Source organism: Plectropomus leopardus, chromosome 11 (assembly GCF_026936395.1).
Source record: "Plectropomus leopardus strain MGB_pleo_1.0 chromosome 11, ASM2693639v1, whole genome shotgun sequence".
Classification (NCBI taxonomy): Eukaryota; Metazoa; Chordata; class Actinopteri; order Perciformes; family Serranidae; genus Plectropomus; species Plectropomus leopardus.
The window spans coordinates 34578457-34603207 of record NC_142186.1 but is presented as its reverse complement, the minus strand read 5'-3'; the positions used below and the strand labels follow the sequence as shown (position 1 = coordinate 34603207).

The window sequence follows — 24751 nt, the reverse complement described above, 5'->3', positions numbered from 1 at the left end:
GATGTTGAAAACATTAGCAGCTTTATTTCTATTGCAGCCACCGCACCAGCCCTCATTATTTCCAATCCAAGGCCATGTAGGTGTGTTATGGAGCCATAATGGAAAGGAATCCCTTATACGTGGGAGCGGCAACATATAAGGGATTTTGGGAGCTAATAGTCCACTATTTCACAGAGGAATTGTGGATTCAAATCTTCCAGAGGATCCACTCAACTTTTGAAAAGTTAGTTGGTGCAATAACAGCTCTTGTAGCTCCTGCTGCATCATGAGGGAGCCAGGTCCTACTGACAAGCACATACCATAGCATCATGTGACCTAGAAAAGCCAAATTTGGCTTTTTCAAATCACCTGAAATACTCTCTCATGCCAGCACAAAAACTTTATTGTGATAAATGGGAGTTCTTCATAATTGAGGTGTTTCCATTGAGCAATTTCAATTAATTAATAGAAACCTATTAATACCTACAACAGGGTTCTACACCTAAATGGTCACTATCTGTGTAAAGTAACAGCTGTGCTTCTCCTGCTATAAAGAGGTAAAACTATGAGTGGTGACAAAAAGTGTCTGACTGCCTTTTATGGCCCTGTAGCTCACCTGTGCAGCAGGTGCAGCTGTCCAGGGGGAGGGGCTTATCTGATAGTGATTAATTTGCACACAGGTGAGAGGAGGCATATAACTGATGAGATGAGAGTTGAAGGCACTTCCTCCTGCACCTGGTAGCATCACTGTTCAGGTGAGTTCCTGTTTTTAGAGTGTGTCTGTTTGACTGCAGAGGGACAGGGCGCTTTGAGAAAAACATCACATCTGCGAGGTGACGTAAAAACATGGTTTTTATTTTTATTTAATTATTTTGACGTTGAGTGGCATCTGCTGCCCGTTTTTAACATTTCCAAAAATGTTCGCGCTTTAGTCTCAGTATCAGTTAATTAACAGCAGCTTTGCATTTGACATTCAAAGGCTTTTAATTAGCTCCCCGATCGCAGCGGGAATAAATGATTAACGGCAATCATCGAGACTAATTAAGGGAATGTGGCGCCGCATCTTTCAGAAAGTGATGTCGCTCTTCTCACCGCAGATTGTTCCCGCTCTCTCTCTCAGGCAGCAGGTTTACTGCAGCTCTGCATTATTCATTTACTCACATAGATAAGAATCAGGAGATATTCAAACGATGAAACATGACCAACAGTTTATCCGCAGCGTGCAGGCAGCGGGTAGCTCCTGGGAGGAAACGCAAACCTCGATCTACATTGAGGTTTGCGTATTTGATGTGCAGGCTGCCCAGCAGGAGGTCCGTCCTTTGTCCTGCACAGGTTCATGTGGGTGGGAGATGAAATGGCTCAGCCCCCCTGTAGCAGTGTCTCAGGTGTCTGATAGTGAAGGCAGGTGTAAGGTTAGATATTTAAACTGGTTCAACTCAGACCTGTCCCTCCGACTTTTTTATTCTAATTCAAACTGAGTGTGGCACAGATATCAACAGGTTCCACCAAAATCTGGTTTCATGGCTGCGTTCATGAGTGACTGTGGGTGTAATGATACAACAATCTGGATCAATGCATCGATTCAATGATTAACAATCAAATATTACAAAGTGAAAACAGACAGCCCCTTCCATTCCAAAATCCTGTGATTCTGTCAGATATTTTGACATAAATGTGCTCCTTTCACGTGTGCATGAAAAGGAAATCAGTCATGGGAATATTTCCAATCGCTGCATATGGGCATTTCCATTTTCCAAACTTCTATGCTCCTTTGTGTCGTGCATGCCCGATCATTATGAAAACGAATCCTGGGGAGAAAACAAAGGTAAGGCTGTAACAAGTTATTTGTTTTTGGGTTAACTGTAATATCGAATATTTTCTTAGTAACTGTTAAAGAAGTTATTAAGGAAAGCTTAGCCTGCTCTTATGCCGAACTTGGAAAATAGTGCTGCTTTGTGAGTGCTTTTGTTTAAAGAGCGTGATGCCAAAAGCTACCATTCACATGTGCATGAACTGCTGTTGGACAGCATCAGGTGAAAACTGCTGAAAGTGATATGATATGCCGGCAGACGACTGGACCGGCTGCTGCATCAAGAAGACAACTGCAGGGGCAGCGTCACTTGAGAACGTGGCTGGAAAGAGCCTCTTCTGTCCACATGAAACTCGGCAGGACGGCTTCAGGTTGAAATGCAGGCAGTAATGACTTGATAAGGAGTGTGAGAGCCCCTATAGGGTGTGCAGGAGGGGTGGACTTTCATGCAGGAGTCGAGTGTTTGCTTCCAAACCGAATGTTTTTTTTTCCACACCTTACCATGTGCCTCCTTCCTCTAACCCTGCGTTGACGTCCCGACTTGAAAATGTGTTGAAACATTCATGCATACGGTCATCTTTAAGGTACGCTTTTGTTTCTAAATTCCGATGGCACGTCTGTGTTTGAAAATCAATCTTTATTTCAAACATGTGAAAACAAAACTGAACTAAACGAAACAAATCGCACAAATATAAGCAAACAAACATTGAGGCCAAGTGCAATAAACAAAAAGAAAAAGCTGTGTATGAAACCTATGCATCAATCTCAATAACAGATACTCAAGCCACTTAAAGTTAAATATCACAGGACTGTGTGTCCATTTCCCTACTACTGGTTTGTTTTTTTTTCAGAGAGCTAGGCTATTGGTTTCCCCTTCCTTCCTGTCTATATGCTTTGGTATGGTCTTTTCATCTAACTCTCTCTTTCAAGGAATAGTTTGGCATTTTGGGATTTGCTTTCCTGCAATTTGTTACGAAAACTCAGCAGTAGAAATTAATTTTAATGAAGTTTTGTAAATGTGGGACTTTATCAAATAAACCAAGTTTGAAATGTTTTGACAGATTTTTTTCCTGCATTGTATAAAATTAACAGTCCTGCTGAGAGAAGTAGATAGGTTGACAGCTGATGAACTTGGAAGCTGAAACATAATTAAGCTGAAACCTGCAGTGCAGCCTGCAGTGAAGCGTCAGAGATGAAAACATTTGAGGTGATGGTTGCTCAGGGCAAATCTAAGCCTGCCAAATGTCTTGTATTTTTTTTCACTTATTTCCTTTCCAATTCATGCTTTTGAAAAGTTGCATCAACTATGTGCCAGTGCACAAAAACTTCAGCAAACCTCCTCACCCTCTGCTCTTTAACAACACCAAAAAGTTGCATCTTTGGCAACCTGATAACTGCAATGATTTCTTTTCTCCAGCCTCCCACTGAAAGGCTTTTTATCCTGCTGCACTCAAGCGTTTCTAATGCACTCGGGCTGATGGAGATGACGAAGGGAGCTGGACCTCTGCACACACATCTGAATCACACTCTTTGATTGATCCCATCTAACCTGTCTTCAGTTATTTCTTGTGTTTTCACAGTGGAAATACATAAAATTGCTTAATGGTATTTTCCTCAAGACTTCAGTGTGTTTTTAACAGTGATTCTCTTGATTTGTTCTTCCAGGCGTTGATTGTGGGACTGAAAGAATCTAAAAATGTCGAACCTGCAGACAGCGATTGAGGGCCTCATCGATGTGTTCCACTCTTATTCTGGAAAAGAAGGCGACAAGTACAAGCTGAGCAAAGCGGAGCTGAAGAACCTGTTGCAGGGAGAACTCGCTGATTTCCTGGCAGTGAGTATCGTTTACTGTAACTAAATGTTTTGTGTCGCCTCACAATATTTACAGCACGACATAATATATATAAGTTACACCAGTAAGGTGCAGTTGTTGTTGTTGTTGTTCATCTTCACAGGGTTGATACAACCACAGATTTATTAAATGCAGTCACAAGGCGGGTTTCCATTAACCCCCAGTTTGCACAAATTGAAATTGCGAATGTTAAATATGCCTATTGGAAAGGCATCAATTACAAATACCCTCCTGTTTATCGCAAAAAAGTTTTTACACTTGCATGAGGTGGTATTTCAGGCAATTTGAAAAGGCCATATTTCGCAAAACTGAAACGGAAACACTTTTTGGCTTATCCAAGTCACATGATGCTATGTTTATCAGTAGGAACTGGCTCCCTCATGATGTAACAGGAGCTACAATAGCTGTTATTGCATCACATAACTCTTCAAAAATTGAGTGGATCCTCTGGAAGTTTTGAATCCACAAACTCCTCTGTGAAATTGTGGACTATCAGCTCCCAACTCGCCTATATGGCCTTGGATTGGAAATAATGACGGCTAGTGCAGTGTGCAACATCCATGGCCATGGTTACTGGAATATTATCACGAAAGGAGAAGCCGCACAACAACAGTCAATGGAAATGCAGTCATCGTGTTTTTATCAACATATCGCTGAAGTGCAGATCTGAAATGAAAACCTGCCTACTGTCAGGATTTGATCTTTCTTTGGTTTGATTTTCATCACGTTGCCTCTGTTTTAGGCCACCAAGGACCCGATGGTGGTGGAGAAGATCATGGCCGACCTGGATGAGAACCAGGACGGTCAGGTGGACTTCCAGGAGTTTGTCCTTCTGGTTGCTGTGCTGACCGTCGCCTGCAATGAATTCTTTGAGGACTGCCATAAGAGCGACATGAAAAGCAAAGAGGGTGGTTGTTCCTCAAAAGATAAAGTCTAAAACTTCACATAAAATCTAACCCATTTCTTTTCATAATTTATTACAGTTTGGGATGTGAATGGTTGAATCTCTTCTCCATTACAGCACTATAATGTTACAAAGATACATCACTGAAACCAACTTGATTTATTCTTTGCTTTTGGTCCTTGAAAACTCAATCTGAATAAAGATGTCATCCTGTTTTCACATCTCTTATTTAAAGAAGTGAGCCGCACTGCTCAGTACAGTGGCCTTGAGAGCTCAACAAGTTAAGAAAAAATGCAAATAGACACACAAGCAAAAGAAGAAAGATCTTCACCAACTTGATGACATGTGCAGTATTTAGGAAAAGCATGTCTGAAGCTTACAACACCAAAAAAAATATTGTTTTGGGAACTCTAAAAGTGATGCATACAGGAAGGAAAAAGTGCTTGTTGCTGTTTGTGGCTTATGGGTATTTCTTGCTTATTTTGACATTATCTGTTATTATTTGCAATGAAATTCAGTTTCACTGCCTGAGCAGTGTATAAATAGAAAAAAAAGACTAACTAACCCTTTGTGGCCTCGCCCACCCTGACATCAAACCATGGCAGCAACAGGGGCTGCATGTGTGTGCATCACGTGTTAGTGTCCCCTGGAAACAGTTTCCATCGTGCAGCAAGTCACTTTGCAGCAGTTGAAGTGAAGACTTCACTCAGCTGATAAACACTTTGAGATTTAAATAACGTAGGAGCTGATCACATGTGGAACACTCTTTATCAGCGTACTGGCAGCCATGAGCACCACCCAGCGTCTGACGGGGATAATTCACAACAGCCAGCTGTCACGGTTCTGACGTCATCTCTCCTCTTAAACCAGCAGCTCACTGCTCACCAAGCAGCTCTGCTCTTTGTTTTTTTTTTTGTTTTTTTTTTCCCTGAAAGGAAACGCTGGCACAGTAAATGACGTCAGTCCTGGAGGCTTGGTCCTTCTTTTATCAGATACATTGTGGCTCTGCATTGTAGAGAGAGAGAATACTGTAAAGTCATTGGGGCAAGCAGAAAAAAAAGGAAAAATCCAGTGTTAATCATAGCTTAATTAATATAGCACCTTTAGAGTTTACAAAGTGCTTGGACAATGAGAGCAAAGCAGAAATGGGCTACATAGATGACGATACAACAAGGGAAAGCCAAGTTAGAGTTAAAAAAAATAATGGGGTGTAGGGCGTAAAATGTCAATATAAAATAATACAAAGAAATTGACCGAAAACAACAGAAGCAATAAAACTTAAAAAGGTAAAAGAAATAAGAGTTAAAGCAAAAACAGTGTTTACCGTGTAATGTTAAATGATAATTATGCAGATTATCAAAGCACAGACCCTTGTGGTGTCTCACTTCCTCTTAAACAGCTATACATCGTCTTCAAATGTGCACAGATCACACGACAATTTCACACATTCAAAACTAAACTTTCAGCCAAAGTTACAGCAACACGAAATTTAACTGATAACAATTTTATTAACAAATTACAACAGTCATAACTAATGACAACTATCTGTTTAATCTAACAAGCAGCAAATAGAAGTATTCTAACAGATGGACTCTTGATTAAATGTCTTCAGTAAAAGAAACGGCACATATTCTTTTTAATATGGGTTTATCATCCAAAGATATTTGCAGAGAAACACGAGATCTCTTTGCTGAAGACAGAAAATGTGTTCATACTAATAAAAAGTGACACTGAGGATGTTGACATGTCACTCCAAAGCATCTAAACTGATTTACAGAGCAGCCTCAGCTTAAAAAAATGCTCATCTCGACAGGAACTGCAGACATGAGACAGACTCAGAGACGCTGACGGAGGAGACTTCCATCCTCCGTCTTCATTATCACAAGTAGGCCAGAGAAGCATTTAAGGTTAAACGAAGCTCTTATGAGGAGTCCGCACAATGCAGTCTGGAGAAACTTAATACGAGTCCTTACAAAGTTGTGAAGCTCCATTAATTATAAAACAGCAGCTTGTCTGACAGACTGGATAAATAGCACGTACATGTCCCAAACTGTGAGGAGTCCTTCAGCTCATCACCGAAATGGCAAAAATAAAGTATGTGTCCAGTTTATATTGCTAAGTATTATAATGACTAACTTTGTATATCATATAATAATTAAGGCAAGGCTCTTGTTTTTGTATAGCACATTTCATACGAAGGATAGAGTCTTGAAATAAAAGAGTAAAGAGAAAAGATATTAAAGGTTAAATAACTTAATAAATAATTTAGAATTCAAAACTATAATAATAAAAATATACATCATCATAATCTTATTTAGACTTGACTTTAATTTTTTTAATTTTGTTTTTTGTCTTTGCACCCCCTGTCTGCACTATTTTTTTTGTGATTTTATATATATATATATATATATATATATATATATATATATATATATATATATATATATATATATATATATATATATATATATATATATATATATATATATATATATATATATATATATATATATATATTGGAAGGACCAGTTAACACGGTGAACAAGCTTCTCCATGGAGGAAACCTCGAGCTCCACTCAGAGACTGACGGGTGTAGTTCCTGTCAACCACTCGGTCTGACGTCACCTATTCAACAACACACTGCTCATCCAGCAGCTGTGCTTCTTCTGTGCTGAAAGGAAAATGCAGGCGATGCATTCAGGGGCCGTAAGACGTCGCCTTTCATTCATCAGACACATTATGGCGGTGCATTTCAAAGACAGAATACTGTAAGGTCACTTTGACCAGCAGATAAAGCAGACATTTATTGAAGCAACACACTGCAGGCTCCACAGGCTTTATGCAATTAGGAGAGCATTTGCAAACCATTTGAATTCCTCTCTGAATGGGTCTTGTCCTTAGACACGAGTACACTACATCATACACCAGGTACTTAATGATTTTGACCGTTTTTTCCAGTGATTCAATGATGCATTTCTTCTAAAATGCAGTCAGTGGGACTGAGCTGCCTGTGAATGTATGATTGTAAATTAACATGCAGTAAAAACCACCTACAGTTCCCTCACACTGTGTCTGCTGATCCAGTGGTTGCTGTTTTATTTTAAATTATTAATTTAATTATTATTTTATATGATCAAAGCTCAGAACTACCGAAATTATCAAGATCGCTCTTGGTCCTTGAGGTTGCCAGGCAACTGCACCCAGCCAATAAATGGGCCTGCACATAAAACAAGTTGTGTTTTTCTGAAGGTTTTACACTTTGGTTTTTGTTTGAATTGAGCAAAGAAGATTGAAAGGGTTAGTTATTGAGCTTTAGGGAAGATAGTAGCTGGATTTTATTGGCTTTGGACAGATCCAGGCTTCCTTGTTTCCAGTCGTTATGGTAAAGTAGCTGACAACGGACGTCAATATGATATCAGAAAGATATTGGACTATACATCACACAAGCATTAAATTTTGCTTGGAATAATATTCAGGTCAACGGTATTTTAAATATCTAACAAGAATTAGAATTCCATGTTGTTTGGGTGTTAATGCATTTTTCAGAAGTTGTGTTTTGTTCTTTATACCTAAAAAGGAATAATTTATTTATTCTTCATCAAGATATCAATATAACAATCTTCAATTTTAACCAAACATAAACTTCTATCGACTTCTGTGGCCAGCTGGGAAGCTAAGAAAGCAAATAAGTGCATTTTGCAAAATGTTAATCTATTCTTTAAAAAAAAACAACTTTTTTCTCTCTGTCACAATGCTGTCTTCATCACCCCACCATCACCAGAGTCAAAGACACTTTATGACTCCATTTATGGGCTCTTTTACCCATAAATCTAATAGATGGGGGCAATACCAAAGTCTTTTTTTTTTTTTTTTAATGAAATAAAGCTTCTGCTTTCATGTTCACTTCCCTAATTATCAAGTTCTCGGCTGTGACTATCCTTGTCACAACCTTGATAAGTTGAATCATTACAAAATTACTTTTTAATTGATCTTCTCAAATTCAGTCAACCCACACACAAGATTTTTTCAAAGTTAAATTAGCATATTTATTTTTGTAGTCAGTGTAGAAATGTGCTAAAATCCTAAAAATGTCCTTAAAATCCTACAATGGTCCTTATAATGTAGACGTCCTAAAATCCTAACTATGCCCTAAATTCCTAAAATTGTCCTAAAATCCCAGAAACAGCCTAAAATCCTAAAAACATCCTATATCTTAGAAACAGCTGAAAAACCTAGAAAAAAAACCAACATCCTGGAAATGTCCTAAAATCCTAGAAATGCCATAAAATCTCAGAATCATTTGAAAATTGCACAAAAGCCATCTGCCATATGACTCTCGATCTCTTAAGGTTTCACCTTGTAAACCTGACTCTTTAGATGTTTCGTGTTTTAGTGATCTGACTCCTTATGTAACACAAGACACTAAGATATGATTTTCTCTCAGTCTCTAAGACAAAGACATGGGAGAGAAATGTCAAAATCTCTCCTCAGAGACACAGAGGATACTGACAGTTTCTTTAAAACTATCTTCAAGAGATTCCCAAGAGGCAAAGGTAAAATGGAGACATCCTTTGTCTTCATGTACACACATACAGCAAATTAGCATTTAAGGTTAAACACAGGCCTCAAAGGGGCCGCACACACAACGCAGTCTGGGGAAACTCAATACATGCTCTTACAAAGTCGTCTTCAATTATGTAACAGCAGCTTGTCTGACAGCAATTTATGCAGAAACTCATCAGAATCACTCTGAGGCTGTGGTGGCACGACGCTGCACGACGCCGGGAGCACAGGCTGTAAAATGCAAAGCAGCGATACGGTTTGCTGGATCGAGAAAGAGAGGAAGAGGCCACACAGAAAGTCAAGAGCAGCAACAACCAAACAGCTGCTTTCTAACCACACATAAAAAGTGCCATCCAGCGTCTGCAAGAGGCACCTGCAGACTGACGACTGTCAACTATATAGCCGATTTTACTTGTTAAACAGCCACGTTACTCTCTCCTTTATAGCTGTGTGACTAAAAGTCATTTGAGTTAAAGAGTTCTGCCGAGGTGAAAGGTGGAGCTGGTAGTACTTGTTTTTGTTTTTTGTACTCCTCACGCAAGAATGACGTGCATTTATCAGCTGAGAGCATATGGCTGCGGGAAGAGAGGGCGATACCTGCAGTTTCTGCGTTCTTGGAGATGTTGGCGTGCTCAGATTGAAAGTGGCAGATTAAAAACAGGACCATCCAGTGGCTCTGCCCTGATCTGAAAGGGCGATAAGTTGAGACAGGTGTCTTATCTGACAGTCTGAGTCACAGGACCGTTCAGATAAACATCTTATCTCAACACAAGTTTGTTGGATTAAAGATTTGCAAAATGAAAAAGACACCCGCCCTGTGAAAACCTTCCTTTCAGGAGTTTAAAAGTCAGTTTTCAGCTTTGTGATGAAGTGTTTTTACCAATAATCCATTCAGTTTTAATTTAGTCTCAGAGCGAAACCAAACTGAGTGATGCATGGCTTTCACTGGATACTGACATTATGAAAGTTCATCAGTCAAGAACTTTCATGACTCCAGACTGCAGAGTCAGTTGCAGTCCACTCAAAAACAAAAATGGTTGCATTATAATTATAATCATAATGATAATAAACTTTATTTGTGCAAAACCTTTTATACGAGAAATACCGCACAAGTGCTTTACAATTAAGGCAGTATAAAACCAAGTACCCCCCCTTCATGACAGCCGCACTCCCTAATGGCCATAGAGCGATGCACCATGCACAAAGAATAAGAAAAAAAATGTATAGCATAATAATAATGTTTAAATTAGATGGATGTTCACGAAGGAAATGTAATGTATAAAGGAATTGGTAATCTTATGAATGTGTATGATTGTTGGTTTATTTGCTTCCTCTGTAACTGCAGCAGCGGATACACAGCTGCAGACAGCCTGCAGGTCTAAATACGGAGACCAGCTGGAATAAAAACCTGTCTGCAAAAAGAGAGAGCAGACCTTTTGGATATCAAGTGGTAAACTGGCATAGTAGACAAAACAGAAACAACACGTCATCAACTGAACTCAATACTGAACATTTTTTAACAGACTGACACAATATCAGGTCTTCTAATCAATCCTTCTCTAATCAGTTACGACCTGCCACCAGATGTCTGTCACCTCAGATGGCACCCAGAAATTAACAACCGCAGCCTGAGAACAAATGCAGCTTAAGAAAAGTCTGAAAGAGAATTAAAGAGCAACTTTTTCCTCGAATGATTCTCTTGTAGACTGAACAAAGTGCTTCTAAGAGGAAAATAAGTGACTTTCTAACTCGACAACATTACAAATGTTCAACTGCAGCTTAAACCACCAAAATTCTCCTGCACGTCCTGAACATTCATTTGTATCTCAGGTCCAGTTTGAACGTATAAATTCAGTTGATGCTGTTTGTGATGCACACAGTTAGAACAGACACAACCAAACACTTGCAAAAACCTTGGAATGATCACATTATGTGAACATTGACTAATGAAACCTTAACAATGAGACATCCAAAGGTAATAATAATAATAACTTTTATATAGCACTTTAGTGTTTAAAAGTGTTTAAAACAGCTTTGACAAACAAAGCAAAAAGCAGAGATTGAAAATATAGAAGGTGATAAAAAAAAAAAAAGCCAAACAGTCCTGGTGAACACAAGGAACACAAAACTAGGGTAGAGTTAAAATAAAATTAAAATAAAAGGACAGCAATGTAAGATGCAGGATGCATAATGTCAGTATAAAATAATACAAACAAATCAGATCAGAACTAACAAAAGTAATAAAACCACAAATAAAATTAATTAAAATGAAAAAACACCAATAAAGTCAGTAAAATAAATTAAAACAAAACAAAAAGATATACAAGACATAAAAAAAGTGAGTTGATTAGTTGGTGACTCAGTGACACCAAAACCAATCTTTCATCATTATCAAATCATCATCATCATCTTCATCAGTGGGAAGGGCTGATATTATCTCATCAGGCAAAACTATAAAAGTCGTGAGGTGAAGGTGAAAGCCATTTCTTCGTCTTTCTGATCTTCCTGCCGACATCATGGAGGTGAGTGCATCATTCTCAGATTCGACTTGGAACTGAATGTTTTATCGGAACATCTGAGACTCTATATTCATATAAATATGTGATTTCATCGTTTACTAGAGGGAGCGATTCATTCCTGAAAAGACATTCAGATCAGTGGGCATAATACAGTAAAATGCAAAACTATCAAACTATCAAAAGATTAATTTAATTTATCAATTTTTATTCTGATTCAACAATCTAGTTCTTCCAAAACTTGTGAACCCAAAAAAGAAACATTCTTTCTGTGGATATGCTTAAATTACATTTTGTAATAACAGGTGAAAACAGTATATTCATGCTCCGGTAAGTTTTTAATTTTTTTTTTTAAATTTTGGACTATCTTGCTTGCATAAAATGTCCTCTCTTAGACCAGTGGAAGAAATGATCCAAAATAAATATTTAGGTTTATTTTACTTCAGATTGATGTTCTAGAAATGGACAGAAAAGTGCATATTAAATTAGATAATATTCGCATTTGCATATTGTAATATGACATTTCAGAGAACTTGTTATACAAAAACATCATTGTCTTAATGTACGTTTATCAAGTTTTTATACTCTGAGCCAAAAATCTTAACATCAGTAGCACTAAGAGCACCAAATGTTCAGGTTTTACTCCTGTCTGTAATGTGTTTGTTAACAGTATTTTCTGTTTATGGAACAATAAAAAAGAGATATCCATTTTGTATTCCCTCTGTAGAAAAAACAAAACAAAACATAAAACAAGATAAGTGTAATATGCAGAGATATGCAGAGAATTTTTTTCTTTCTTTTTTAAAATTACATATTTCCTCTGAAGGACAGAGGCGTGTCTGCAGATTCAATGACGTTACACAATTGTTTTCTTTATAATTTCTTAGAAGCTCGTTGTTTAAAATTTGTTTAAAAATTCAAGACTTTAGTGATATCATTCTGTTGTCTTACACAATTTTTTTTCTCTCTTTTTTTTTGCCCTTTTTCTCCACAGACGGTTGTTCACTGTCCAGCGCAGGGCACGCTGCAATCAGCCATGAAGATGCTGATTGATGTGTTTCAGGCTCACGCTCAAGACGACGCCGACAAGTTACACCTGAACAGATGGGAGATGAAAGATCTGTTCAAAAGAGAGCTCCTTGAACTCATCCAGGTACTGACACATTCTCACTGTCTCCCTGGGAATTCAAATTAAGCCATTTAGGTGCATTTTATGTGCTTTTTGTTCTTCATGTTTTTGATCATTTTGGCTGTGTTCATGCATATGGCATATATTTTGTCAAGACTGTGTACTCTTCTTTAATAAGTGAATTTCCAGCTCAGCTCCTACAATAAGTCTAAAGTACACCGTGGAAACTAAATAGTTACATTCAGACTGTTAAGGACAAAAAATGTTCCATTGAAACCCATTCAAACTGACATTTTTGATCCCACAGCCATCAAAGCAGAAAAACATGACTTGTATTATTTCTGGGTTTCATTCTGGGCTTTTGACTTGGAATTTGTCATTTTGACTATTTTCCACCTGATGAGGTTATTTTGACCATATTTGGCATATGGAGAAAACACATGCCACTAGGTGCAGTCAGTGTTGCTGCTAATTATATCCCAGGCTGTGATCATTAAAATCTACTTTGCAGCTAATATATTAAAAATAAAAATTTACATAATGAATAATAATAACGTATAATGTCTTTTTAAAACTTTTGTGCGCAGATCGATACATGAGTGTGTGTAATATTAAAGCGGGCCCTAAGGGTTAATATTAAAATCATACAGTTGTATCTAAATATTGCTTTCATTCCTTTATTTTTTAAAGAACAGCAAGGAACCTTTCAGGTCGTTTGAGATCATGGACAATCTGGACAAGAATCGAGACTGCAAAGTGGACTTCGAAGAGTTCGTTTCGGTGGCGACCAAGCTCATTATGCTCAGCCACCCCTACTTTAACGGGGGCTGCAATGAGGACTGTGGTGCACCCAGGTGTGGTGTCAGATAAAACCCTGTAATCTTTCTGACGCACTCAAAATGTCAGTCCTCTGCTCTGAATATTAAACATTAAAATGATTCAGAAAACACGCCTGCGTGACTTTCCTCCTCAGCAGATCTGCATTCTACACGTAGATGGGCACTTTGACCTGCTGAGACCAGTCCTCACATGCTGCACCTTATACTTCATTGTGCTTAACTGAGACCTGTGTTGTCCTCATTCAGGGACACTTTTGGCCAACATGTTATCACAAATCATTGCACACTTTCACGTCAAGCATCCTCCTGTATCCGCTGGTGATATTTTGGGATGCCACAACCAACAGCATATGTCAACAAAAGCACATGGTTAGGTTCAGACAAAAACAATGGCTTTGCTCCTAATTCATACTTTAAGCAAACACCAGCAGGCTTTGGGATGAATGTCTAAGGTTTGTTGGATAAGCAAACATTATTAATAGCAGCCCAGAGACATTTAGTCCTTTTAAAATAAGATTAACAATTATTTTTTTGTGCTGCGATCAGGCGCCTTTCACAATTATTTAAACCTTTGAACTAATTGAACAAACTGATTTTCTTTTGAAAAACATGGAGAAAAAGGCAATTAGCAACTGGGCCAGAAATGGCCTGCAAATCGCAAGAAACTAGTAGATTTAGGTTTTATTTCAGTTTTTTTAAAGCTTGGAAAAAAATGTGCAGAAAACTTCTAATGATTGTGATTATTTATTTTTAAAATTATTTTACAAAATTATTGTAGTTTTTAAGCACATTTTTGAAATCTTTATTTTTTTGTTTTGGTCATTTTCCTTTGGTTTTCTTTATTTTGGTGCTGCTCATTGAGTAGTTTTCCTGTCTTTTTTTAATTTCTTGCTAAATGTTGTGTCATTTTCTCAGAAATTGACCCCATGCATCATAGATTTCTGGTGACTGAGTTACAGTGGTAAAGGACTCTAATTAGACGCAGCATGCAGTGCAGTCGCTGAGCAGCAGATGGAGACACAGACTTGATGATAAGCAGCTGTGCTCATGGAGTCACTGACTACATTTGTTTTCCTTTGCGGTTTCCTTGTTTTTTTCTCTGTGATGATGTGAATGATACCAATGGTTTCCTTTGAAAATCTTGATATATTTATGCAAAATCCATCTGATAACATCTGACACAAGAGCAAAGGTCGAAATTTCATCTAAAATAATTTTCACCCCACAGCACCATTTGTCATGTTCATATTGACACATTGTCATGACTTAAATATTGGATTTTGTCTTTCATTTTGTGAAACTGCAGATGAGGCAGCATCTCTCCAAAGCTTTGTCTTTGTGCAACAGGAGGAAAATATACAGCTAAACACTCCATAAACTCAAGACAAATGAAAACTCTAGCAGGAGCTCTGTTGCAGAGTCATGGTGGTCAAACAGAGAGTGAAGGAGAGGTGCGTCAGATATGCTCCTGCAGGCTGACGAGCTGATGGTGCAGAGCTGGGTGAGAGCTGATTGCACACAGCTGCAAGGGCTCAGCAATCAGAGAAGCAGGTAGACACCTCTGCTGGATTTGGACCACAGCGCATTTGAAACACCCAGCATTACAAAATAAAATAAAATAAAACACACAAATAAATAAACAAATAAATAGATAAAACACAATTAAATAAATAAAACACACAAATAAATAAATAAAATACACAAATAAATACATAAATAATTACATTTAAAAAATTAAAATAATACTTAAAAGGATTAAGAAATAAAATCCTATCTACCTGTGTGAAGGCATGCTTGTCAGGAGTGAAAGAATAACAGACTTATTTAAACTCAGTCCATCTTGTACTTTAACCCTCTAACACCTAGATCAACATCAGTTTTCCTTTGCTGCGTTCAGATACCTTTCACAAGCATTTTAACCTCTGAAACATAAGAAAATTGGTTTGATCTTCTCTTTTTTAAAAAAAACACAACCCTTATTGTTGATGTTTTTATCTTAAATATCACCTTAAAGTCCTTAAAGTATGTATATATATATATATATATATATATATGTGTGTGTGTGTGTGTGTGTGTGTGTGTATATATGTGTGTGTGTGTGTGTGTGTGTGTGTGTGTGTCCAGATCTCACTCTGCAAGCTTTATTATAATGAGGAGTGTTTTGAAGTGTCTCTTTCTCTTCCACTCTTTGTTGGTTTCACGCATCATTAAATTGGACATCATGTAGCCAAACATGACGGAGCCGTGTGTGTTTATGACATGACATGTAACAGGAAATGTGCTGTATAGATCTTATTAACAGTGAGAGTCTCCCAAAGATTCAATATCCTGACTGCATGTTTGGAGCGACCAGTTGTTGTAAAGTGTTTACACACATGATCTCTGACATCACGGCGTAATAAAGCCGTGTTTAAAGAGTCCTTTATGTGAAACCAACCATGTGGCGGATTACATACACACATACTTTAACAGAAGTTCTTCCCATTTTGTTCCAGGAATTTTTTTTTTTTTTTTGCACAAAATATGTGATTTTCAGCGGGAAATTTAGCTACAGTCTGCTAGCTTTCAAAAAACCCAAAAGGAATCATCCTCTGTAACAATGTGATTGATAACCGGTAAAGTTCAAAGTGAATTCGTCTTAACGAGGGTTTGTGGGTCATAAAACCGACTTAATTGGAAAACGACCCCGTGGAGAGGCTGTTTCACTCTCCTGCATTTGTGTACAAATGCATTTTTATGTGCACATTCATGTGTTTGCTTACAGGTTTGCAGGATGTAGGAGGGCAGCGTGTGTGTCTACATGTGTACTGATCCTGTTAGCCATTAACAGACGGGTCGTCTTGTATTACCTTGCTTCTTTTGTTTGAACTCAAGTAAAACTTCTTCTGTGGTTTTACTGCTTCATCCTCCCCTCAGCCCCCTCAGACGTGTCTGCCCACTGGAGCTGCTCGCTGTTTACTGGGAAGAAACCATCAGCCCACTGGACCAACACCAGCTCAAAATCAGCACAGTCTTAAAGCAGTAAATGTTGAGTAAGTCATTTTTCCCAACAGAAGTTGTCATGGATTTAAAACAAACCAATGAAAAACCCTCATCATGCAAAAAAGCGATGTTCCAAAAATAGAGATAATTTGTCGTGATCGTAGAGTGATCGACTTGAACAGACGAGAGAAAGGGAGCACCAATGTCACCTGATCAGAGCTGACGGCGAGGCCACTCAGGTGTTTAACATATTAAGACACATAAAGATCTCATTTATGCTTAACATAAAACACATATATATGGACAAGGATGGAGCCTTCTGTCCATATTTTGAGTCACTTTTGACCTTATTTATGCATGTTTTCTGAAAGTTTACATATCCGGACAAAACCAAGTCCAAGCGAGACACTACTATAGGAGACGAAGGAGATATTAAAAAATATGTTATTATCATTATTTATCTAAAATGACGTTAGATTGGGGATATATATACTATTTTATTTTACTATTTTATTGTTTTCCCCCGTTACAGGGGTTCTTTTTCGAGAGGTTTTCCTTGGGTGATGTGAGGGTCTAAGGGCAGATGGATGTCGTACACTGTAAAGCCCTCTGAGGCACACCGTGTTTTGTGATAATGGGCTCTATAAATAAAAAATTCACTTGACTTGACTTTTTCAGCACCTTCTTTCTTTGTTTGTTTGTTTTGGGGTTTTTTTTCACTTTTTTTTCTTGAACATTTTTGCTAATTTCCAGGTAATAATAACTTGTAATTTTTTCTTAATATCTTGTGAATTTTGGGGTAATTTTCAAAAGGTTAAAGAAACCAACGTTGAGTGTTTGTTAAGGATGGAATGTGAACAGCCAACACGTCCTCACTCCAAACTCATCATACGGTGCCACTGACTTTTCATGTCTACATGTGACGTTTTAGGTATCCTTCCGTGACAGCTGTTTATGCTCCGAGATGCCGTTACAGGGAGGTCAACAAATGCACATGGTGAGATGACATCATGGTGAGATGATGCTGACCATTACCGTGATGTCACTGCATGCAGTAAACAGCATGGTCCTTATGTTTGCACAGCACAGAGGACTGTCACAATGGTTATGATTAGACAGAGTCACAGATTAGATTTAGGCAAAAGAGGCACATGATAAGGTGTAGAAAAAAAACACATATCCACACAGGAAGCGAACTCCAGACTTCAGCATTAAAGTCAGTTGTTTGGGGGACTCATCCACCTTCCCACCCTCCCACTCTGGAAGTGCACTTGCACTTCTTAGAGTATGTGGTTGCTGTCAGTGTTACTACATGCCAATGTGCCTTAGCATTTCATGCACACGCAACCAGTTCTGTCCATCCGCCTTGTCATGTGACGCCGTATACGTGCGCGTTGCATGTGGATGCAGAAGCTGGCTTTTGGTGTCACACTCATATGCTGAAAGCACTGACAGAGCAGCACTATTTGATGAGTTCATAATGAGAACGGGCTGAAACAGCTGTCTCCAATGTCAAAGTCACATGTTTTCAGGACCAAAACCTTCCACCTCAACCTTCTTTTCAGTGACAATCTCATGCTGCTTTTGCTTTTATGACTGAAAAAGGACAGTCAATTTGTCACGGCCACGACGGATGTTAATCACATGGAAATCAGCAGCAGAAATCTACATTTTAAAAGATCATAAAACTCTTAACAGTGTGACAATGTTAACCAGCAAACACACAAGATCAAATCAGAGTGTACTCAAAGAAAATGCTGATAATAAAAGATCAATTATTCACAAAGACTGATCTGAAAAAAGAATCCATGGATCATTTCTGCCCAACAACCTTAAATGAAGACAGAATCTGTGACGCCTTGAGTCCACGTTATCTAACGATACTTAAAGTTTACTGCTGGGAGTGAAAGAGAGTTATCAGTGCATCCCTGCTGTTTGCACAGTTTCTCCTGTGAAAGATGGACCTGGACAAGCAGCGATAGGACTCAGGTCAATGTTTACCTCTCACCTCTCTTATCGAGCTGCAAGTTTGCCCTCCGCCCAGACAGAAAGCCCCTCGCCTCTCCCCTCAGTGTTCCCTCGCTTTTCTTCACAGCAGCTGTTGAGCAACACAATAGTTACAACATCGACAAAATGAGAGTGGCGAGGGCCGAAACCACAAAAACACAAGACGCTTGTGAGCAGGCGGAGAGCGGACTGAAGGGCAGTACCTGCGGAAGAATGTGTATTATGAACTTGAAAGACTAAGAATCGACTATTAACCTTTTCAGAAAGGTTAACTCTAATCCCAAATGTAACTAACACTGACTTTATGCTTCTTATCTTTCTTTTTTGGCCTCTGAGTTCACCCTCTGTCCTGCGCTGTCTTTTTTCTTCCCTTTCAGAGCAGGTGCAGTCATTCAAAAGTAAAAAAAAAAACTTTAAAACACTGTCAACATGATGTCGATAGACAAACACTTGGACTTAATTCATACATCCACATATAATACACATATATACACACAATTAAAATTCCATTTTTAAAATCATAACTGAAATGTGCAATATGATTTTAAGGCACAATATTTCTTTATATCACATTATTTGGAGCAATATTTCAATCACAACATTCCCCTGTGCAATTTTTCTACTGTGCAATATTATGTATTTTCTACTGTGCAATATTATATATATATATGGATATAGTTATTCCTACTCATGTATATCTACTGTATTGTAGCCTAAGGCACAGTTTCATTTTTGCACACTTTACACACTCAGCACATTATACATGCTTTTATTTTTAAATATCTACAAACTAGCGCTTATTGTTTACTTCTACCGTATTTATGTTTTCTAATTTTTACATACTTAATTCTGCTTGCTATAAATCTCAATGCAGATTCTTCTTAAGGCAAAGACAAACTTACAGAATGATTCTCATTATTTTTCCAGCCTTTGTTTTAGAGATGATTTCTATCAATAATAATTCCGACACAGAATGCAGCCCTCAGTTTCTGAATCATTTCTGGTTATTTACTGCATGACTTGATCGAATGTCTTTGGACCACCTGGACGATGTTTGCTCACAGTCACCAAGTTTTGGAGAAAAAACGTCCTGTGTGAAGATCTGTCGTCACCATGAACCCTGCCCGATCTCCCCCTACAGGTCAGAGGTCACCGGGCACAGTCAGCTCCCCCACATCACAGCCATCATTCCTTCCTCGATGCTATCTATCCATCATCACATCTTTCGTTCTGTATCATGGATGCTATCAAGAGGAGTTCCAAACATTTTGGTAGAGCATGTGTGTTGAAGTTGCCCCATCAAACAATTTTTAAAAAATCAATGAGGCAGCTCTAAAGCTGCACTTTTGAGATGTTTATAGACAAAGAAAAAGACAAAGAGATTTCTCTTAGTTCTCCCTCTGTCCTGTGGAGCTTTTTATTCTCATTTCAGCTCAATCTTCTGGTTTTTCAGGAGCTGGTAGAAACCCAAACACAGCTAAAAAAAGAGTTTTATTCATTAGTTTAGCAATGAACTAATAACTAGTAAAACAATTACAAACTGAAATAATGCAGACTGATCAGCCTGTTCTCAGTCCAAACTTGTCAAATACATCCAATCTGTCAGTGCTTTTGGCGTACAAGCGTGACGCCAAAAGCCACCGTCCATGTCCAACCAGAAGGCGGCTGGATGACGTCACTTGAGAACACGCTTGGACAGAACTGTTGTTTTAATACGCCGGCAGACGGCGGGACAGCACCAGGCACGTGCACATTTAACGCTAAAAGACAGCGTCAGGTGATGAGGCTGCTGATGACAAAGTGATATAATGGATGCCCATTATAGTTCTGACTGTGCTTACACGGTGGGACGGAGAGGAGGTGGCTGGCACAAACAATTGATTTTCATGTGGAAGTATGAAGTTGCTTCCTGTGTGGATGTATTTTATTTCCTTTCAACACCTAACCAATTTTTTTGCCATTTTATTCCTCTTTTCAAATGAGATGAGTGAACAGATGCTTGTTTTTTTATGAAGTGAATAATTTCTTCATCAAGTGAATATATTTGTTTATATATTTGTGTTGTTACATGTTTATCTAAAAGATCCTGTGCCTTGAAGTTTTGGGTCTTCCTGCTTGAATATACTGGTTGTGTTGGTTGTGGTAATTTGTAATTAAACCCACCTGTGCACTTTGTTTCTGTTAGCGCCAATATATACGCTGAAAAGGGGAGTCTTGCTGTGAACGTCCAAGAGGCAAAATAATAATGTAAGATCTGAGTGCTGCTCCATCTCTACCTCGATGTCGTTAATTTCTAGTATAACGCAGCCTGAACGCAGACAGGAAAAATAAACCCGTTGTTAAAAACACACAGTTCTCTCAAGAAAACAAATGATGCATTAAAAGTGATCTAATGTATTTATTTTAGTTGTAAAACTGTTTACGCCTATGTGTATACAAGATGATGCGTGTTTTATTGACCCCACTGCTCAGGACTTTTACATCATCTTTGAAATTTTAGCATTTGTAACACCACGCCATGTCATCCTTACCAATCACACCAACAGATTTTTACGTCAGTTATGTCTATGACTCTGTGTGTGTGTGTGTGTGTGTGTGTGTGTGCATGAGAAGCCCTGCCCCGCGCAGCAGTCAGGACAAAGGCACGCCGTCCCGCAGCAGACAGAGAGTCTGCAGGCAGAGTGAACACACAGATAAATTATGTCGACTAATGGCTCATCAAACTGTCACACTGAGTGCAGACAATGCACGCAGCGCTGTGCAACCACAGAAGAAGAAGACACAGGAACACGGAGAAAGGCTATACTTAAAGTGTCGGATGTGGGACATCACTCAAGATTACTCAACAGGGTGCACGACCTGTATAGGCCGTCCTGACGCAGTGATTAATATACACGTGTGTAAACGCCTGATGAAAAACTTATATCTAAAGGAATTATTTTTTAAAGAAAACAGTACAGTACTTTTATTTTGATCAGTTTTTATTTACCAAAGCTGCAGTTGAAAATTTGTCTCGTGCTGTCAAATGTTTAAAATTTTGCCTGAAGGCAAAACGCACGTACTGTCCATGATGTCTTTATACATCACTGAATGAACATTTTGAAGGCTATAATTTGATTTCACAGCTCACCGTCAAATTCTCCAGTTGATTCATGCAATAAAATCGTAATGTGAATGAAGGGCAGAAGCTGGGTAGAGCTCACGTCGAGAGGACTGTGATTGGCTGAGAGACCGTTAAGTTAAAGTAAACAGCTCTTACGTCTTTTAAGTCTTTTAGATTTTGTTAATGAATAAAGAAAATAAGTCCACAACTGATGTCAGTTTGAACTTTTTATACTCAATATGTCTGAATAGTATCATAAACCACTCTGTGAAAATGCACAATAATGTAAAAAAAAAAAAAGAGAGAGAATTAGTTTAGAAAAATGAAGTCTTGAGACTCAATCATCTTGTGGAAAGTCTTTCTGTCTCACCTTTTTTTTTAACCACCTAGTAATTTTCCACCCCCCCCCCCATTAGTTTTTTCCATCATCAAATTCTTTTTCACCATCTTGTTTTTTTCCACCATTTTTTTTCTTTAGGGGCTCTGTAGTTTCACATTACTGTTTATTCATTTATTAATGAAGGAGAGGAAGGATGGGACCTCTCTAGTCAAGATTACCATTAAGTTTGCTTTGAATATTCAGAAACAATATATTTAGGTGCTCTAGACTTTTAAAAATGTGTTTCTGGACATAAGAAATATCTAAATCTTGTGGGCAGAAAAGCTTCCACCACTGTGAGACTTTCTGTGAGATGTTTCTGTGCGCCGTAATAAAGACTGAAGTGTGTGGGTCCAGATGATTGGAGCTTTGGGCTTTGGGTTTCGCATTTCTCATGTTAATGGTATGTTTTTATTTCTCTTCCAATGAGGTATGGACAGATTTCCCCTGGAACTTCAGTCAAGTCTTGTTTTTGGGAACTTGCTGAATGTCTTCAGATTTATGTGTGTGTGTGTTTGTGGGAGGAAGGAAAGAAAGAGAAAGTTTATATCTAAATAACATACTTAAAGTGTGTGTGTGTGTGTGTGTGTGTGTGTGTGTGTGTGTGTGTCTGCACTGTTTACTTGGTGTAAACGAGGCAAATATAAACAGTGTGTTTCTATTTGTGTGTGTAATAAGCGTCCAGCAGTAGACTAACTTTCTGAATCTGCGTCACAAAGCCATGACGGTTTACATCCCGACCGCAGACGTTTCCGGAGAAACACATTGAGATCTCAACAGCCACCTGATGATTTGATGATTTGCCCGCATCCCAAAAAAAAAATCCATCTCTAATGGAGAGAATGAAGTGTTTCAGTTTTTATATGGAAATAATTGCTCAGCCCCAAATGCTCAGTGTTGACTGCTGATCAGACTGTAAACTGTGAACTCATCACCACTGAGTTATATTATTACAAGAACTGTCCTACACAGACTGTTTGTCTATTTCTGCACATGAAGAGCACAGAAAACACAGTTAAATGTCATATATTCAATCACTGAGGGGCCATATATACAGCAGCGGTTTTTAATCCTTTGAAACCTGGATCGCCATCAGTTTTCTTGTGTCTTTCCCAATCCTTTGAAGCATTGAGAAAACTGGTGTGAGTTCTCTCAACATTGCAAGAAAAACGTAATAAGCAACTTTGCATAAAATGTCTTGCAAATTGCAAAAGGTGACAAGAAAATTAACTTAAAATTATCTAAAAAAAAAGAAAGAGACTAATTAGAAAATGTTCCGACAACTAAGGAATTATACAAGAAATCTGTATTTATATTTATTATAAATATCAAAATTATTATTATTTTTTAGCACTTTTTCAGGTCATTTACTCTTTTAGTTCTTCTATTTTTTTTTCCTTGTTTCTTTGGCTAATTTTGGGTAATTATCTTGCAACTTCTTACTCAATATTTTGGGTCATGTTTATAAGTTGCTCATTGTCTACTTTCTATGTTTTTTGAAAGAAAGCAAGCAAATTTTAGGTTTCAAGGGTTTAAACTTTTGTTGTGGTCTAGCGTTTTGTTCACATGACAACAGGGTTGAGGCCTGAAAACACTAACTTTAAAAACCAGGTTCCATATTGTAATCTTTAAAAAACGCAACCCCTTCTGTCACTGTGTAAACGCTGCATGGACCCTGTGAAAACGGTGAAAATGCACGGACCCTGTGAGAATGGTGACCTCACTGGCCTTGCATGCATACTTAAGCATTTTTGGGTGTTTTTGCGGATCCGTGTGCATGAGGATCGTTTTCGCAATTTTTTTATATAAATGTGGATTTTTATTTTGAAACGTAAAGACTTTTCTGTTTTTAGTTGGGCCATTCTCATCTAAACCTGGCTTAACCTGGCCATTAAAACTGCTTGTGATTCTCTCATTTCAATCTCAGCAAGAAAACAAACAAGTACATTTCTCAAAACATAACTTTGGAGTTCAATGGATAAACTGACCTCTACAAAGATCAGTTTATCTGTGAGACAGTTTTTTTGTGCTTTCTGTGCTTAAATGGAAAAATCTTAAACAGCTCAGAGAAATCAATACTGAAGTTGCCTTTCATCCGCCCAGCTAAGAAAACTGACCTAATCATCATCCTCTCCTCCCCTAAGCTTACACATACCAAAATAATTTAAAAAAATACTCTTCTAACCGGAACACAAATGAAGCTTTAATTCCAAGGAAACAGAGTCAAAAGTTTGTCCTGAGTGGGCGTGAGTGACTGTGACACGTTTTCAAACACACTGAGAGATTTTCTTATCTGAAGCGAAAGAAAACTCCAGCTTCCTTCTGTAAATGAACACATTTGTATCTTTGTTTACCTGCTTAAAGACTCACTGAGGACACACAGTGAACTGGTTTCCAGCAGGGCCTCCCTGGCTCACACATTTCAATGCATTCCTGCTGGGAGACGCCCAGTATTACCAGTCTGCTGCTGCCGGCTTCGGTCGGTCAAGAGTCCCAGCTGACTGCAGTCTTTGTGTTCCAAGAGGGACGAAACTACAAGATTTTATAGCTGCTTTTCAAGCCTGCAGGCACTGTTTAATGCTAAAAATAGATTCTTAAAGGTGGACAGTAATCTGATTACATCTGATCAGAGTAAAATGAATTTGAAGCTGAACTGGTGGAGTGTCACATTTTCTGTCATCATTGTGA

The 24751-nt window shown here is 38.2% G+C and overlaps 2 protein-coding genes across 3 annotated transcripts; both read left to right on the top strand.

Moving 5' to 3' along the window:
* The first annotated feature begins 594 nt into the window (after window positions 1-594).
* On the top strand, window positions 595-4760 carry LOC121946311 (protein S100-A1). 2 transcript variants are annotated; one of them, XM_042490825.2, is made up of 3 exons: window positions 595-734; window positions 3455-3623; window positions 4384-4760. In XM_042490825.2, exons 2-3 carry the CDS (start codon window positions 3486-3488, stop codon window positions 4576-4578), a joined length of 333 nt encoding a protein of 110 aa, XP_042346759.1. In that variant the 5' UTR covers window positions 595-734; window positions 3455-3485; the 3' UTR covers window positions 4579-4760. The 2 variants fall into 2 exon arrangements, with proteins under 2 accessions (XP_042346759.1, XP_042346760.1); XM_042490826.2 differs by having other exon boundaries at window positions 684-812.
* A 6768-nt stretch (window positions 4761-11528) lies between these two features.
* On the top strand, window positions 11529-13702 carry LOC121946310 (protein S100-A1-like). Its single transcript, XM_042490824.2, has 3 exons — window positions 11529-11630; window positions 12619-12777; window positions 13444-13702. Exons 1-3 carry the CDS (start codon window positions 11625-11627, stop codon window positions 13621-13623), a joined length of 345 nt encoding a protein of 114 aa, XP_042346758.1. The 5' UTR covers window positions 11529-11624; the 3' UTR covers window positions 13624-13702.
* The last annotated feature ends 11049 nt before the right edge of the window (window positions 13703-24751 follow it).